Genomic DNA, 19230 nt, shown 5'->3' with positions numbered 1-19230 from the left:
ACTGATTTCAGATTTGCCACAGTTCACACATACCAAAAACAACCCCCCCCCCAAAAAAAAAAAAAACAAACAAAAAAACAAAACAAAACAAAACAACAACAACAACAACAACAACAACAACAACAACAACAACAACAACAACAACAACAACAACAATAACAATTTAAAAAAAAAAGAAAAAAGAAATGAAGTGGCTTGAATCTCCAAACTGTGCATGCCTAAACAACGACCAGGGCCCCATTTCATAAAAGGTTGATATGATAGCAACTCTTGCTGGAATGACAATTGTAGTCATGGTAATGACAAGAATCCAGTTTCTTGATTGGCTGTTGCTATGGGAAGTTGCCATTCCAGCAAGAGTTGCCATCCTAACATCTTTTATGAAACGGGGCCCAGATCCTGATGATGGTCAACTGATTGTTTTGAGCCTACTGTATGGTGGCCACTTGCATCATGGGCTTGTAATAAAACAAATCAGTGGTTTCCTTGCGTGCCATTCACACCCAAAGATGAACAGTTTTTGGATCACATTTCAAATATCCATTTTCAAACACTTCCACTTTTAGGTGTGTGTGAACAGGATATTGTCTTCAGTTTTGTAAGACATTTAATCTTTAAACCATTGAATCCGATTAGCCATATTTCTGTGATATCATGTGGTACAACTGTATGTGTTTATTGTGATTTCTTATCACTTATGAACAAATTTAAACCAGCTGTGTTTTTGTTTGTGTAGTTGTGTTTTTCTCATTTAGTACAACTACATTACGTCGCGTGAGAATGATAAGGGCATTTAGATAAGTTGCCACTAAACCTGTAGTGTTCGAGTCAACTTTGAATAGCGCCCTTCTCTTTCTCAACTGATGATTACAAAAATACATAATGAAAAGAGGGAATACAATATGTACAAATTGTGTGGGCCGTAGGTTGTATGTCCGCTCCACTTTTTTTGTTTTCCAAACCATAATCAAAATTCCAACATTAAGTGTGTTTGTAGGAATATACATAACTATCTCTGCAATATACACACAATGTCAGGTTAGTACGCTATTTACGTTTTTACACTAAAACTTCTTTTTTTTTTCGCTTTACAACCATAACCAACATTCCAATGTCAAGTGTGTGCGCATAACAATACAGCTCTGCAAAATACAATGGTCACGTAGTACACACTTTTCTTTGGGATTTGATACTTTGGCGTTGTCCCAGGAAAATAGTTTTCACTAGAGCACTCGCACAAGGAACAGCTGATGATCAGTTTTGGCTGCAAGGAGTGCGGGAGAACCTTGGAGAGTTATTTTTAGTTCAGCCGTTTTTGTATGCCGCCCTCGCTGTCATGCACCTTTTCGGGGGGGGGGGGGGGGGGGGGGGACTGCATTCATAAACAATTGCTTCGCATTCGTAAACAATTACTCCTAAAAAAAATGTGTTGATGTTCCTCCATTTGCGATTTGGCTCTCATACAGATGATTGTTTTAGTCAAATCAAAAAGAGAGAAAGGGGTGGGGGATATAATGTATTCCATGGTACAGTACAGAGGGGCCTATTCAAGTGATTTCATCTTTGCACCATTACATTAGGATGGAAGACACCACTACCTAAATCTTATCTTTGTGCCAAATATTTGTGGTGGGACGGGTGGGGGGGGGGGGGTGGATGGGAGATGGGGGGGGGGGGGGGAGAAGGGGTTTGAGATGTAATGGTGGCAGAAGGTACATGTATGGCTTTGGTAGTAACTCGGTGCTTGCGTTCTATTGAAAAGTACAATGTATCAATGTGTTTTTATACTCGTCTTTGATTATTTGATTGATTAATTGGCTGATGGATTGATTGATTAATTGATTGCGTAATTGATACATGGATGTATGGATGGATGGACAGAGGGATAAATAGATTATTAAACAATTTGATAGATTGATAGAATGACTATCAGGGTGCCCAGCCCATCAGGGAAATCAGGGAAAATTATTTTAATTTTTTCCAGTCAGGGAAAAGTCAGGGAATTTGATAAAGATGCCTCAAATGAGGGAAAAGTTAGGGAATTGTGATTGGCCCAATAATCACAAGTAGTCAGTAAGACTATAATATTTTGTTGCATATCAAAACAACATCCATAAAACTGGATGAAAATTGGATGTGAAACTTTAAATGAGTTGAAATGATTATCATGGAAATTTGATATTTCATCAGGGAAAAATCTTTTTTTTTTCTTCTGGAAACGCTGGGAACCCTGACTATGTAATGTATTGGTACAATTGTCGTGTCCCTTTGTGTCTAATTTCCAAAGGGGTTCCAAAGGGGGGGGGGGGGGGGGGGAGTGTCAGTTGTCATAAGTTTCTTGTGATATCTAGGAAGAAATAATCTGCTGTCAGAAACATACCTTAGATCATGTAATGTAATGGCAGGCTTTATTGTGTCATTGTGGGTGTGGGAAGAAAACAGAAAAACAAATCAGTCTGGACTGTCTGTTTATGAAGTTACCACAAGCCACAATGTTAAGGGTCTACTGCGTTGACGTCACTTGTGGCTGCTGCGGAGGGGGCAAGCAGCGGTGAGGGCGGTGCGGGAATGCGGGGGTAGATCACATCTATAGAGGCATGATGTGCTATCTTCATTGGTTTACTGCCACTTGGTCTACCATCAGATGGTCTACTTCCCAGTTCATCTAACACCAACCACTACAGCTAAACTCACTTGGTCTACTATCAATTTCATGTAATGCCCATTTAGTCTACTTTGCACTTGGTCTACTGCCCAGTTTGGCTACTTATCATTTCATCTAATGACCAGATGGTCTAATTGCAGTTTTGTCTCCTTGGACTTTTTTCCATTTTGTCTAATAAACTGGGGGTATTACGTAGACGAAGTGAGTATAGCTTATATGGAAGTAGACCAACTGGTAATGAGGTTAGGTGGCAATTGGACTAAATGGTCATTAGACAAACTGGTTGTAGACGAAATAGGATTAGACCTTGTGGGTTGAGACTAAATGGCTATTAGACAAAGTGGGAGCAGACCAAGTGATAGATCACCCTATCTTGTGGTGGCAGCACACAAAATATGGCAGCCCACAATTCATTGACTCATGCATATCGAATGCATCTTGCCGTGTTATCGCGGAGCAGCTGTTACTTCACCCCATCTCAATTATTTGTCCTTTACCATATCTTGCCGGTTTGATCAGGTCACTGTCTGCAACTCCAGAAGTACAGTATTAATAGAAGTGTGATGCGTGAGCAAATTTATCGGTGTTGTTGAAAACAAAATTGAGATCAACATGAAAACAAGGATGATATGAATGAAAAACTCTCACATGATTTTGATACACACCAGATGAACTTACACTGAACAACTTACACAGCCTTCTGAAATAGAGGGCGCTCTTTTGGAGATACACCAGTGATATGCAGCAGACTGTCAGTACAGTATCTACCTCTATATCTAACATTGAGCATCCAATCTTTGTTTTGCTGTCAAATTTGATCTGAATTCAGATTCATCTTTATTTATATATAATAGGACATAGAAACTGCAATTCCATCAATGACATTTTTATGGTAATGGTACAAAAATTAATCATATCACAGTTGCCCGTTTCCATGACCGTCAAAATAGACGTTATAGCATACATGTTATAATTCCACTAGAAATTTTGCTATGGCAACTGATATGCCCTCGCTTTTTTGAATGATCCCCCTAATGTGTAGGTCTACAGTACATCTTGACAATGTGAGACGACAGTTTGACATGATTGCCAAGAAACTTAAATGACAAGTTTGAAAGTTTGATGGCTCAACCCAAAAATGTGTTGAATGGTTACTAATACATTTTCCATGGATCACATTTCATTGGATGACAGTATTATTTCAGAGAGCAGTTGTTTGAAAATTTGAGCATTTTCACTTGACTTCTGACCCCTGCCCTATGACCCTGTGACCCATGATTGGGCATGTTCTGTATGATTGCCTGTATGGAAGAAAACAATTTCAGATTCCTCTGCCCCCAATATTCCTTCTCCTCCTCCTCCTCCTCCTCCTCCACTTACTATTAGTCTACTATTCCAGTCTTAAGTCTTCTCACCCCATTTATTATTTCATTTTATGCTTTGTCAATGTTCATAGACTTAATGCAGATCATATTTTTATCATATACAGGATGTACACATATTATGAATATATTTTCTTTTCTTTTTCTGTCTGCTGCCCTCAGGAGCCCATCAGGAAGTCCATGTTGATGACGGAAGACAAGGCAGTGAAGCGTGATGCCCCGGAGGTCTTCAAACATATCCTTTACTCATACTATGGCCCCGGCTAATAGCAAGAAATATGGCTGCTCCTGAAGTGATCCCTTTTAATGTAGACATGCAATTCATATGTAATACAGTGAAACTGTGTTACATTGGTTCAAAAGAGGTTAGATACTAGTACTACAAAAATCCTCTTTATAATGAGGTGATTTGCAAGGTCCCATCTCATTAGATTTCCCTGTTTTTCTACCCTGATAGAGTGGGAAATCTGACACAACAAGGTAACATTGTGACTTTTAGGTCCTCAATTCAATAATGTCTCCCTGTATCTACATTTAGCTGGCAGTTAGTGCACTATTTGCACACATGTTGAAGCAGATCTGCAGCCGAAAAGAGCAAGGAATTGAGTCGGGAGTGGGGAGTTGAAAAATGTATGAACTTTCTACCCTAGAAAAAGTAGCTATGCTCAAAATATTCTGAAGTCACAATGTTCTCAACTTTACTTAAAGATGCCCATTCTACGTACTTACAATTGTAAGCCAAATACTGTGGCTTACTTGCCTGTACATAGTGTAAACCATGTTTTCAGGTAGTGGATGGAATTTAGATCGCCATGATCATCATTTGTTGGCTTTCCTTGACCAGTGGTCTGCACTGATCCAGGTGTACATGGGTGACCGTGTGGTCAAGGGCCTGAGCAGGGATTCCGCTCTGCTTGACCTGGTCACTAAGGGATGGTCAGTGGTCCCCCTGAGGGATGAGGTGTACATCCAGCTCTGCAGACAAACGTCAGATAACTACCAAGAGTAAGTTGTTATAAACTTGCGTGCTCTATTTCTGTGTTTCAATCTCGCTGTCTGTCAGTCTGTCTATCTGTCTGTCTGTCTGTTTTTGTCTCTCTGTATTTCTCTGTCTCTGTCACTTCACTTTGTGTTCCTCTAAATTTCTGATGGCATTCAATATTTACTTTCACTCTGTAATTGTCTAATCTGTGACGAAAAAAAAAAGCAACCTAAGTTGATAATCATAACTAGAGAAGCACTCTGAGAGTGCACACCTCCGCCAAGCATGCAGCTCATTTCCACCACTGATCTTGTTCTCCCATAGAGCTATCAGTGATTTCCACCCATATGTACATTGTACTTATAGCACTGTGTGCTGAAAGTCGTAGGATTTCCCAATCAGTGTAGGAGAAGCCTTTGTTACGTCATAAACCTTCAGCTGCATGGCGCGTCTCACCCCAGCAGAAACTAGAGCACGCACTTTAGTGCACGCATGCAAACCTCCAATACGCGTAGCCTGAACTCCCAAGTTCATTGACCCTACCTGCCAAAATATCAAAAATCCATCATCAATTCCCCCAAAATTCCTGGATCACTACCAATAGTTAATCGTTTGTTACTTGTGTCATTCTCAACCTTTCCTGCAAGTCTCATCTAAATCCGTTCACTACTTTTTGAGTTATTTTGCACACGGACAAACTAACTAACTAACTAACAAACCAACGGTAACGAAAACATAACCTCCCCCCTTGGCGGAGGTAATAATGATGGAATATTATGATGCGCCATGTCTTCTGTCACACAGTGACACTCCGGTTGCAGAAACGTGAGACCTCTTCTTGCCATTGCTTCATTTGCAAAGAGCCACAACTACGAAGAAAGCATGAGAGTGACTGAAGCAAAAAGGATTTTTTTTTTTTTTCGCGAGGAGGTGAGGTTTGCAGTAACACCATGTGTCTGTGGTCCTTGAAAGGACTGTTGTTTGGAGAAAAAAGACCCTAGAAAGAGGATATTGTAAAAGCTGTTATTTTCGTGTGCAGATATTTTCACAAATGAGGAGGTCACAGACATTTTCTCGAGATGCTGTTTTCATGATTTTTACTTTGAGGCTATTGTAAGATAGTGCACTAATGCCTGTCCATTCACGATATTTTCGTGTGCTGTTAAATTTGCAGCCCAGTGGTGACTTGCAAAATTCATGAAAATGAAACCCTCTCTAATATAGAAGCTTTTACAATAGTGTTTTTTTTGCATTATTTCTTCTTTTTTTTTTTGGGGGGGGGGGAAGAGTGGGATGTGGGAGGGCATAGCTTCAGTCAGACAAGACCCAGTAGAGATTGGAGAACTGCACTTAACCCGTTGAGGATGAGTCCCGAGTATACATACTCGGGCAGGTGTCTATGGGAAATGCGTGTTGTAGCAAAATCAGTCTGTCCTCAACGGGTTAAATCTTGTAAGTATTACTTCTCTGATGTCACCTTTGACCTTTTTACCCACAATGCAGCGAGAGCCTGAGGTCTGGCTGGGAGCTGATGGCCATTCTACTCTACTTCTTCCCTCCCTCTGTGTCCTTCCACCCCTACCTGGAGAGCTATGTGTCCAAGCACCTCACGGGGGACTTTGACACGAGAAAGGTAAGAGCCATTGATGTGTTCCTCAGTGTGTCAGTAAAAAATAGATAGATAGACAAATAGTTAAATAAATAAATAAATAAATGAATGAATAAATAGATAAATAAATAAATAAGTAAATATATAAATGAATAAATAAATAAATAAATAAATAAATAAATAAGTTAGTAAGTAAGTAAGTAAGTAAATAAATAAATAAATAAATGAAAAAGAACATTTACTTGAAAAAAACAACAACAACAACAGAAGGACAGCACCAGCAAATTATAGGTGTGCACCTGCAAGAAAGGAAAAACTGGATATCTTTTGGTCTGACACGGACAGTTCGGCCTGGTAGAAAAAATGGTTAATGTGCAGCCCTACCTTTGATTAAATTGCTGAGGACCGAAAGCAGAGATTGCTATACCTGAGTCAGCTTGCTATTTAGATTTTATTATATTCCACATACTAAGAATCTTGCTATAGGATTGGTCAAGAGCTGATCACGTGATAAAGCGTAGTTTTGCCCATCACATCACCTGAGAAGAACTAGGTCACTTGATAGTACACAGTGCAACGCACTTTCCCTTCAGTGTCGCGCGATGCGCGCAGCAAATTCATTGTTTTGTCATCTATAAAGACAGCTGTTTGTTTTGCTGATCTCTGGCAGTCCATACAGTCTTAACGCGAGATGAGTACGCACGAAATAAAAGTGCGTTGCACTGTGGACTATCATTTAACTAGGTCACTTAATAGTACACAGTGCCGAGCGGTGCGCGTAGCAAATTCATTGTTTTGTCATCTACTCGCACACGTAGCCTAAGCCCTAAGGATACCTAAAGACAGCTAAAACTGTTTCAGACGTGGAATAAAATGGGAATTTCTAGGACCCTAGATGTGGAATATAAAGCAAATAATCAACTTTTAGTTTCAGGCAATGAGACAAACTATCACTTCCTCGGCGATCTGAATGTGTACGCTATCATTCCTCAGCTACGCTTCGGAAAGATAGCTACATCCAGATCGCCTTGGAAGTGATAGTTTGTCCCATCACCTTCACCAACATTGATTATTTGCTTACTATAGGGTGAAATTTAAATGGTCTAGTAAATGGTGATGTAAAGAACTTGGGATGTTACTCTTTTACAAGTGCCTGTTCGATTAAAAAGTCAAACAGGTCTGACTGTATAACCTACACAATAATAGAGGGTCACGCTGACCGTCTGTACGTGTACCCTATACCACAGGTGACGGTCAAGGACTATGCATTGCAGTGCATGAAGCGGCTGGACAGGGTGACCATGTTTGGCGCCAGGAAGGGGAACCGCAAGATCACGTCGGACGAGATTGGGATCGCAAAGGTGAGGACTTTGAACTTTGCGTTCTGTTTTTGTATCGGGATCCCAAAGACAGAAAGATTCCATTTTTTTTCCTTTTTTTTTTTAATACTTTCGTGAGTAGTCAGAAGACTTCACACATTTGTGTTGTACATCTTTGTACACACAAAGATACAATGGCGCAATTGCCATGTAATTTGTGAAGACGACACATGGGAAATTCAATCATATGAGGATAACTACTCTCTGCAAGATATTTTGCCTGCATAACATTGAAATAAAGAAAAGAAAATTGAAGTAGTGCTTGATCTTCATTGTGATGATGCTGTATAGAACTCTTTGTAAATCTACCGGTAATAGGACTTTATGTCTATCAGCATGAAAATTGTGGTCAGTCATCAAGCAGTTAATAATAATTGTGTTATTTATGCTTGCAACTACAAACGCTAAGGAGCAACAGGAATGTTATCGAAACCACTTGGTAACAGTTAATTACAAAGTCTACAGTTACCAAGTAGTTAAGCAGGACTTAGAAACCTTAATTTGGTAGCAATTAGCATTTTATTACCCAGGAAATAGTTTCTAAAGCTGTAATAAATATCTAATGGGTATTAAGATGACACTGTCTTATTGTGTATGCTTGTCCTGGCAGAGAGTGAATGTACAATATGAAATGCATTTATGTTTTATGATGCATCAGAACTTGGGTACATAATAATCTTCATTATCATTATACACTTTGATGTCCTTTGCTGTTAATTTTTTTTCTATTATTATTATCTTTGAAGTATTAACAGGCTAGATATTTACTTTCAGTTACAAGTGCATCAAAGAATCCTGATTTTAGAGTTCACATTGACAGTTTTGAGGTACTTTTCAACAGTCAGAGTAATAAGAATATGGTAATATTTTCATTATGACTAAAAATGACTATATGCCATCAGAAACAAATTACAAAAAAACAAACAAACAAACAACAGTATGTGTGTGCATTGCAGAATTTTATCTATAATGTGTACTAGCTGTACACGCTTGGCAACATACTGTATGTACAATTGTATTATATAGAAGGCAAGTAAAGGTACAAACCTGTCTCTGTCTATGTTGTAGAATTCCATTGTGCTGCTGTTCATGTTTAGCAATGCACTGAACATAGAATGTATTATATCACAGACAAACAACAACCAATACCCGTTTGTATGTATGTTGAAGAAATCTATCTTCCATCTGTGCCTTGCAACTTGCTGTAAGTAAAATGTTTTATATAATTATGTCAAATACAAATGACTTGAAAAACTTCATTTCTATGTGTGCTGTAGAATTCCATCTTCCAGCCGTCCATGTTTGGCAATATGCTGTATGTCTTACACAAAAAGCGAGTTCAAAAAAAAAAAAAGTAACCATCTATTTCTGTGTACAATGTATGCGGTAGAATTCCATCTTCCAGCCGACCATGTTTGGCAACAATCTGTAAAGTAAACTAGTTTATTTCATATCAAAGACAAAAGACATGAAACACTGGTTTCTATGTGTGTTGTAGAATTCCATCTTCCAGCCGTCCATGTTTGGCAACACGCTGGAGGAGGCCATGGAGCTACAGAAGGATCGTTTCCCTGACAACCAACTGCCCTGGATTGTGGTGGTGCTGTCGGAGGAGGTCCTGAGGCTGAACGGTCAACAGTGCGAAGGCATCTTTAGGTGAGAGGACGCCCTCTCTGTCATAGGGCTGTACATGTGGTCATTCCAACCTTGTCTTGAGCCTGCCTCACACTGTGCGATTTCTTGCGATATGATGTCGCATCGCAGGAGATTGATAGATGGCATACAGTGTGAGGAGGTCTGTGATACAACAGCCATCTTATGACACCACTTTCGCGAAAACCGGGTGTACCGTTACGACGCGGCAGGACCTTTTATACATGCAAATAGAGTTTTCTTACCCTATTCAAAAAGATATGATTATTTTGACTTTGAATGCCTGAACTCAATTAATTTTAGCAGAATTATGCTTAAAATAGGTTCTGCAATATATAAAAAAAAAAAAAATGGAAAAAAAAAACAAAAGGTCGAAAAACAGAAATACATCAGAAATTCATAAAACAATGAAATATATAAGAAATCAACTTTGATACTAGATATTTTTTTCTGGTACATTGTTAGGAATGCTACTAGGAATAATTTAACCAAAAATTAGGATGCTATGAGCTTTATTTTCTGAGTCAGAGCAAAACTTATGATTTCACGCATATTAATTAATATAGAATATAATAAATGAAAAATTCAATGTGTTTTTTTATAGTTTGGTTGTAGATTATGCGACAGGTAATGTATGTACCAATTTTCATGGCGATTGCGAGATTGATGGCCGAGATGTGGGGGGGGGGGATTTGAATCAACACTCCCCAGGCTACAGAACAGCCCAAAAAACCCAACCTGGTTAAAGTAGGTGTGGTATTGTGTGTCTTATGGTGGATTGTACTGTTTTCTCCAGTCTGAATTCACATACTAAGGGTTTTGATCTGACAGCAAAGATAAGAAAGACCAGATCAACATTTCATTTTCACTTTCTTATTCTCTTTTTTATCCATCTTTGCTTGTCATCCTTCCTTGTCTCTCTACCCCAGGGTACCCGGTGACATCGATGAGGTCAATTCACTGAAGCTCAAGTGTGACCAGTGGGTACACCCAGAGTGCTCCGACCCCCACGTTCCCGCCTCCCTCCTCAAGCAGTGGTACCGCGACCTCTACCTCCCCCTCATCCCCAACGAGTTCTACGACCGCTGCATCATCTTCTGCAACGACCGGGTCAACGCCCTGAAGGTCGTAGACGAGCTGCCGGACCTCAACCGCCTGGTGCTCACCCATTTCATCCGCTTCCTGCAGGTGAGTCTTTGGGGTCAGGGTCTGGGTCGGGGTCGGGGTTGGGGCGGGGTCTCCACGGCATATCCTCTGCATTTTTATTTACATCTTTTGTGTGCATGTGTGTGTGTTTGCGTTTGTCTGTTTGTGTATTTGCTTGTATGTGTGCACTTACCCATGGTGTAAAACGAGGACACACACACAAACTTTACATTTAAACCGAAGACACACAGAGAACCGAAGACGTCATTGGTATGCAGTCCACTCCAAACGGTCTGCTTTTGCATACTTTTGCATGTAGGGGTACATGTTTGTATGTCCTTGATTAGCATTATTGTAATAAGTCCTCGCTTGGATGGTAATATACGAATGAGTCCTCAGTTGACAAGAGTCCCACTAACGCACAGGTCCTCGATTATGTGGTAAAATTCTTATGGGTAAAACAGGTCCTCAGTCTTCACCATAGACGCGTATGTGTGTGTATGTGTGTGTGTGTGTGTGTTTGTCTATGTTTGTGTGTGTGCTTGTTTGTTTGTACGTTTTGTGTAAAAGTTAGATATGTGTGGATGTGTGTTTTGTATACTCTGCGTGAATTACTGTACATGTCAGTGTCCTTGTTACAGGTCAGGGAAGCTAATTTTCAAGCGTAAGCCTGAATTCCGGCCCAGGGTAGTACTGTATCAAAGTTCAGGCCCTGCTGTGTACAAAGAAATGTCATGTACATCTGCTGGCAGACATACTGTCTTTGAATTTGATTTTTGGGGTTCAAGCTGTACGCACAGGAGGCTTACATAACGCACACTAAGGCGCATTCTCTGCTCAAGCAAGGCGCCTTGCAATGGCGTGAACAAAATGCTTTTATGGGAAATTGCATGCATGTGAGGGTTGAAATGCGTTGCTGACTTGGCAGAGATCTGTACTCTCTGAGTGCTTTTCTAGTTAAAATTCAGTGATTTGACTCAGAGAATTGCAATCCATAAATGAATAGACTTCATCTAGCTGCCCATACGCAAAGAGACACCTAGATTCTGAAGCTTTATACCTGTCAACCATTTGGCATTCCCACCCTAGGCTTGCCTGGAATGGGGATTTAATGGCAGTGCACTCAGGTGGATCCAAGCTGCAGCAGCCCTATGGTGTAGACCGTAGACCGATGTGATACAGTAGGATGTAGGAGATTAGGGATTCATTAGGATTAGGATAGTGAGATTTAGAGGATTATAGAATCCATTTGCGTAGACAGGATGTGTTTTCCGATTGGCGAAAGAAGTCACAGTAGGTAGCCACAGACACACACAGTGTCGAGTTCATTTCTCAACACTCTTGGTATTCAACATGAACATATGAAGAGTTTGTTTGCAAAAACTGATAAGTCCATATTTGCCAAATGGAGATATTTGCGATTAAAGGTCAAGAAAAATAAAGAGAATAATAAGAATTTTTTTACTTCTTTAGACCATAACTTCAAAAATGTACCTTTATATGTAGTGACCAATATATCATTTAAAAGGTATTATTTTGTACTTTTTGACAGAGATCTTACTTCAAAATCTTCAAAAATGGACTTATCGGTTTTTGCAAACAAACTCTTCATACGCAGGACACATTGCTATGTTTCAAAACAAAAATTGACAGTGATCGGAATGTGACCCTGAGTATCTGAGTGTGTGAACCTCTTAGAGTGAGTTGTTTTGTGCGATTGAAAAACTGGACTTTCCCTTTACTGTCCACACACAAAACACAAAAACAAGCAGGATTGATTTTGCACCACACATCAGCTTGAGATAATTACTGTGAAGCAACTAATGTTCACGTCATGAAATTTTTGTGACTTTGGGCAGACTGTCTTTTTCACGGCGTGAATTCTTCGCGAATTGCCACTTGAATTCAATGCATGTAATATAGACAAGAATGTTCATGTGAATTTTGATTTACCAAATGTTGGCTCTTTCAAAATTTGCAAAATGAACATACATTGTACGTGCGAAAATTTTGATTTTACAGTCAAACATTTTTGTACCCACTTACACGAATGAACAGTTTTTACACACTGTTGCAAAATTGGAGTTTCAGAAAGTTTTAATTCAGGCTAGTGTGAACAGCACTGATGACTCCATTTTATTGTTTTCTTTGTTTTTTCGTCCAGATATTCGGTCAGGAAGAAAACGTAGCCAAGACCAAGATGGACGTGAACAACCTGGCCATGGTGATGGCGCCAAACTGCCTACGGTGCGCCTCGGACCAGCCTGAGGTCATCTTCGAGAACACGCGGAAGGAGATGTCGTACGTCCGCCTCCTCATCCAGTATCTCGACACGTCGTACATCGAGGGCATCGTATAGGAGCAACCGCCCCCCTCACCACAATTTATGAATATATTTCTCTCTTCTCTTTCGTTTTATATTCATGTCTATAGCACGACCATAGTCATTATAATGCAGAAAGCGAATGAAATGCAGCGGTGTGAGGAATATGCATGATTTGTACTACAATTTGGACATGCTAGTGAGGGATGAAGACAAAGCGCGTTAAAAATCAAAGAGGTTTTCTTTTGCTTCGTTTCCTATTTCCAAAAGTAGCCTCCTCCAATTTTGATAATAATTGCATCAGCTCAGTAAGTCACAGGGCATGATGATGTTAACTTATGGAGAGGTTACCGAGGAATGTCTTTATTCTTTCATTCAGTATTTGGGTAGTAAGGATGTATGTGTCATGGGGAAGAGAAAAGGACAAGTGAAAATGGAGAAATTCAATGTGTTTTCAGGATTCTCATAGAATCTAATCCCCGGAGTGATGTTGGACCTGTTGCATTCCATCTAGATGGGCTATTATTGGCAACTTCTATGGATGAGAATGACCCTGAAGTTGGCAAGGTCTTCATTCTTAGCTTTGAAATGGTCATGCAGTGTGGGAACGAAATCATTGAGTTGGACAGATCTGCACTGAACATCCCAAATATTAAGCGTTCAGAGAGTTGTCTTTCTTAAGTCATCTTTGTTCAAGTGTGTCTATGTGAATACCCGAGCGAGCATGGGTCATGAATTACTCAAGACCATGATACCATTTACTACAGCCCGCTCCCAAAACACCAAACAGCTCACTGGTATCATACTTTCTCACTTCCGTTCTATGTTTCCGTGAAAACCGTTTTATCATCACCTCCAAAAAAGCATGTTTTCTTTTGTGTGTGTTAGTTTTGGTCAAGCCGAGTTCGATCCTACGGGAAAAGGAATTCTCAGTTTCATACATTAGACAAACATGAGATTCTGCTTTCCACTCGCCCCACCAACCAACTCTGACTATCTCCTCCTTTCTTTATCCCCTTCTTTCTCTTCCCCCCACCCCCAGAAAAAAAAAATGAAAAAAAAAACAATAAAGGGGAAAAATGTAGTAGATACAAATTATAAGGGCTGAAAAACTCATTTTCATGCAATAAAATTTTGCATATATAATGAATAACGGGCTGGTAGAATCAGATGGATCTCATGTGGTGGGCTACGAAACAAAAATTCCTCCTTTTATATCCTGCAGCGTTCCTTCGTTTATTGCCGCTCACATCGCTCGGTACTCTTTGACGCTTTCGTGACAAGATGGTTCTACTTGGTTTGCTCAAGCTCATAATTTGCCGACTTGTGCCGAGAATTTGTCAAAAAGTATAATTTTAGGATATCTTTTGAAAGACTTGTGTCAGTAGAGAATGTCTATAGAAATTATGCTGGGCACTGTAGTGTAAAGTACAAGTCGCATGTATCAGAGCTCCACTATGTTTGGTCTTTGGGGTTCGTTGTTCAGAATGGAGGTGCATTGTATCAACTCTAAATGTTTAATCAAAGGTTTCAGTGTATCAGTCTCTTGCCTCTCGTCCCATGTGCTAGACAACAGAGCAGAGACCATAACTTAGAGAAAGTTTGGAAAAGAAGTTCATGTTTTGAGCTGTGCCCTTTTATCTGTCAGCTGAGCTTTCTCTGTTATCCCATTCCATACGGCAACCTGGTGGTCTGTGTATTAACTCTGTGGGGATTTCAAAATTCAGTATGGAATGGGTTTAATAACAGTTTTGAAATGGCTGTTGAAATTTTGTAGACAATCTTATATGAAAGTAAAATCATTGATTTTTGTGCAGTTTTGTCTTAAAATAGAGAATTTAATGACATCAAAGGAAATCCATCACATATAACCAGAATTGTACCAAAAGATTGCTGTAGATACATTGTATCGTGAGGTCCTGTTTAATTGATTGTTGACCCAAGAAAAAAAATTGCTTTGAGTGAAATCGAGATAGACATTGCCTTAACTGTTATGAGATGACAAGCAAAAATCAGTGGAGAAGAAAAGGTACTCCACGGTATATCTTTCAACATTAGAAGTGATTTTGTTAAAGTTATATAACAATAATATGAGTTGATGAATCACTTTGTATGCCACATATTTTGAGTCTTTTACATTTTCTTAAATTTGGCGAGTTAACTGGTGATTCTCGAAGTCGTGAAATTATTGCCGTCTGTACAAGAAATGCCAACTATACCACGTCAAAGGACTGAGATGCGCTCACTTTTCTTTTGAAAAGGTATATAGTGTAACACATGCCCCACGTCATGGCTGTAGTTCTCAATTGCATGCTTATTCGAACTGGTGACATTGTCGATCCAGTCTTAATTTGCCAAAAGATGCGCTCACGAAATACGTCGCGTATACGGTGTGCACTGGGAGACGCTTGGTAGATCGAAACAAGGCTTGTGGAGCAGTGATATCACTTTTTGTATGCATTCTCAATGTCCACCGAGAGCCTATTACTTTTACATTTGGATTATACGGCATACCTCACACACTTATGCATTGTATTCCCAGAAATCTGCACTGTCTTGTACAGCACAAGAACACGATAATGAAAGGATTGTATACAATGTACTTTATTATATCGCTACCTGCACTACCTGTGATAAACCCAGAGGATGACAATTATTTATCATATTATCATGGCTTTGTTCAAAATTTGCAGAAGTTATTTATGATCATGTGCATCTAGATTGGTGTTACTTTTCAAATTGCATGTTTTGTATTCACAAGCTTACGTAGTTTTTATGCTGAAATAAAATAGTTCACCCACTGCTTGCACAGGCTATTCTGACCACTGAGATTTCACTGTCTTACTGTACAATATCTTCACACACTATTACAGCAGTATTCATTATTTATATGAACAATGATTTCTCTTCACATCCATATTGTTTATGCAAATTTATTCCTTTTGACTGTGATAGAATGAAGATTTCAGTCACCCTCTGACAATCCCAGAAAACAGTGTCTATATTTTCTTGCTAATGCCATTCTGGGTATAGAATACAGAAAATGATGTCCTTTTTTTTTTCTCTCTCTTTCTTTCTGTGTAGGTTGATTTCATTATTGATGTTTGAGAACTCTGCACCAGCATTCATTAGCAAACTGATGTGTATTCTTGAACGAGACTACTTAAAGATATGACTCACTGACACCTCAGAGGTCGTATGTCACGTCACGTCCTGCACGGTAAATTACAGTTTCTCTCGGTCATAATGTTATCCGTTTTCTGCTGCATTTGAGCTTTTTGTGCTACAAGACCTTTATGAATGACGAATATTCAACATCCACGTTTGAATACTTACTGCATTTGTATGTCAATGTTTGAACAAGCCAGTTTTATGAAATATTCTACTTTGCAAAGGCATTACTACTTTTGTGTTGAAAACACAGCAAAAACAGGACGGGCACTGTTGCACCATATACACATGATATGCGTATTCAAAGTGAAGTGCTGATTGTATCTAATCTACTGTGTTCCAGAACCTGGTTGAATATGTACAATGTATGTATAGAATCAGATAATTCGGAGTCTTAAATGTCTCACTGTCACCGGCAATGCTGTTTCATTTGTCAGAAGTATTTCTAATCCATTCTGTATGGGAACCTGGTGACTTGCGTGTTATAAAGAGTTGATGGGCAGTTGAGAATTCAGTATAGAACATGTTAACATTGTTGTTCCGTGAGCGTTACAAAGGCCCTCCTGTAGGTCTGAACAGACTTATGATGTGCATGAATGATTCAGGCATATCCAATCTGTAATTCAAACTTTTAAAGGGATCGTACAGTTTTGGTTGAGACCTAATTTCAGGTTTCTAACATTTTTTGTGAGGTAAAGAGAAACCTTTTATGAAATATGAAAGAGCATGTAATTCTATGAGGAATTCAACGTTTATTTGATGAAAATTGGTTTTGAAATGGCTGAGATATCCAAAAAAGACGATTGTAATAAAGTGTGGGACCCACATTTTACTACAATCACTTTGTTTTACTTTGTTTTTGGATGTTTCATTCATTCCACTCCCGATTTTCATCAAATAAACTTTGAATTCCTCTTAAAATGGTATGCTCTGTACTATATCATAAGTGTTTTCATGGTATCTCGCAAAAAGTTAAAAGCCCAATTCTCATCTCCACCAATACTGTACTATCCCTTTAACCCTAAGTATCTGGGAGCAAAAGTTTGGTACATGTTCAACTCAACACTCTCAATCCACTCTCTTGGACATATTGATGTTAATAGAGTGGAGAAAAAAAAAAAAACCCTCAGTTGAACAGAACAGTGAAACTTCATGGACACTGGGCTTACAGTAGGAGAGAGTTGGAAAATTGTTCATAATTCATATGTTTTCAGAAATGATTAATGTCAGTTACAGAAAAATGCAAATTAAGAGAGGCAGTGACGTCCTTGCAATTACTGTAGTTGATATTTACTGAAGCAGTGTTTTAAAAAATTAATTTGTTTGGTTGATGGTAATAGCATCTCCATCCCCTTCCTCCGCTAGGTCGCCATCCCTTTCATTATTTACTGGAATAGTTTCAATGTGAGATACTAGTATAATTCTCTCCTTTTATTATCCTTTTATTAGATACATGTATTTAAAGAGGAGATTATAATGAATATTCTCCATTCAGGCCAGTAAAGAAAGACATGTATCATGTTGCTCCTATTTTGCTAGACTTAAGTTTGATGCCGCACAGTTAAAGTGTGAAAAAAAAGAAAGAAAATAAGCTCGCTGAAGGAAACTAGTAATCTTGAGGATACTGAATTGGAGTCTGTGAAGTAAAGACTATCACAAGGGGCGTAATACTGTAAAACATTATATAATCGCGGCATTAAACTTTTGCGAATTGGCGCCAATTACCTTTTCCATGGCATGAAATTTTTGGGAGCTGCCACTGGCATTCAATGCGAAGTAGTGTATTTAAATTTCTCGAGTCTTGGCTGTCGTGAAATTTGCAAAATTAAGATGCACCCAAACATTCCTCACTTTACATTAAGTCCTACATGGTTATAAGGTTTTCTCTGTAATGGAAAGAGCCACTGCTGCTGTATGCTTTGATATGGATAGCTTCTGGCAATGAATGACTTTTTCCCCGCTGTGTATGAGTGAGATATTATTTATTTTATGCATCATTTATATAGTGCACAGACATCTGATGTCATATGTTAACTTATTGAGGAGAAGACCTGAGTACGCTCGGGGCAGGTGTCTATGGGAAATGCATGTTGTAGCAAAGTCAGTCCATCCTCAACGGATTAATAGCATACCAAGAGATGACTCCAAAGGAATTGTGTTCTTGTGAACCTAATATCAACTCAATCCATTAGATGGAAATTGCATCCTTTGAATTAACCACACAGTCTTCATATTAGTATTACAGATTCAAATGATAGTTGTGTATGAGGTTTGATTGTGAATTATTTACAAGGAAGCACTATTGTGTGTCGCAAGTCACTGTTGTGGGCAACGCAACCTTGGGGCTAAAAAAGATTTGAAATATTCAGGAGAGCGAAACACGTAGCATAGCCAAAGCACTTTAGCAAATTGGATCGCTTTTCCTTTTGATATGTCATGGTGGCTTCATTTTATCTGGCAGTTAATACAAAAAAAAGAAAAGAAATGATTTTCACCAAAATTTGAGATAGAATGTTTTTTTCACCCAAGTCACGGAATGCTAGCTCTCTGCTTCATATATCATTCATTACGTAAAAGCGTTTCACTCTTTGAATTTGCACCTGCAGTTTGATATGGCACTCATTATGGATGACCGTAAATGTATTTGACCATTTACTGACCATCATTTTAACTCTTTATGTGCCACGTTCGCACGTCCGACTCAGTCGACGGCATGCCAACTTCGCATATTCTGCTCAACAAACAAAGCCGCCAAAACCGATCGATAAATCGCTAATCCCGCGGTACAATGAAAGCGTTTCACACGCTTTTGTTTCTCTCATGTACGGCTTGCATTCTATGTGGTGATTGACTATCAAGCGGTGTTCCAAACTAGATTTGCGTGTACATTCTAAGTTTCTGTCACGGTTTTATGTGCAAA

At 39.1% G+C, this 19230-nt stretch overlaps 1 protein-coding gene across 1 annotated transcript in view; it reads left to right on the top strand.

The window, feature by feature from the left end:
• Positions 1-14167, top strand: part of LOC139712863 (uncharacterized) — a 107242-nt gene extending 93075 nt beyond the window's left edge. The window contains exons 10-16 of the mRNA XM_071624645.1: positions 4210-4282; positions 4902-5052; positions 6533-6662; positions 7886-7999; positions 9516-9673; positions 10600-10858; positions 12981-14167. Of these exons, the coding sequence (XP_071480746.1) occupies positions 4210-4282; positions 4902-5052; positions 6533-6662; positions 7886-7999; positions 9516-9673; positions 10600-10858; positions 12981-13175 (1080 nt within the window). The 3' untranslated portion in view covers positions 13176-14167. The remainder of the gene's footprint in view (positions 1-4209; positions 4283-4901; positions 5053-6532; positions 6663-7885; positions 8000-9515; positions 9674-10599; positions 10859-12980) is intronic.
• Positions 14168-19230: the final 5063 nt, after the last annotated feature.

This window comes from Diadema antillarum, unplaced genomic scaffold (genome assembly GCF_040938485.1).
Source record: "Diadema antillarum isolate AM-2024a unplaced genomic scaffold, OU_Dant_1.0 seq00001870_RagTag, whole genome shotgun sequence".
Taxonomy (NCBI): Eukaryota; Metazoa; Echinodermata; class Echinoidea; order Diadematoida; family Diadematidae; genus Diadema; species Diadema antillarum.
This window is presented reverse-complemented; position numbering and strand designations above follow the sequence as displayed.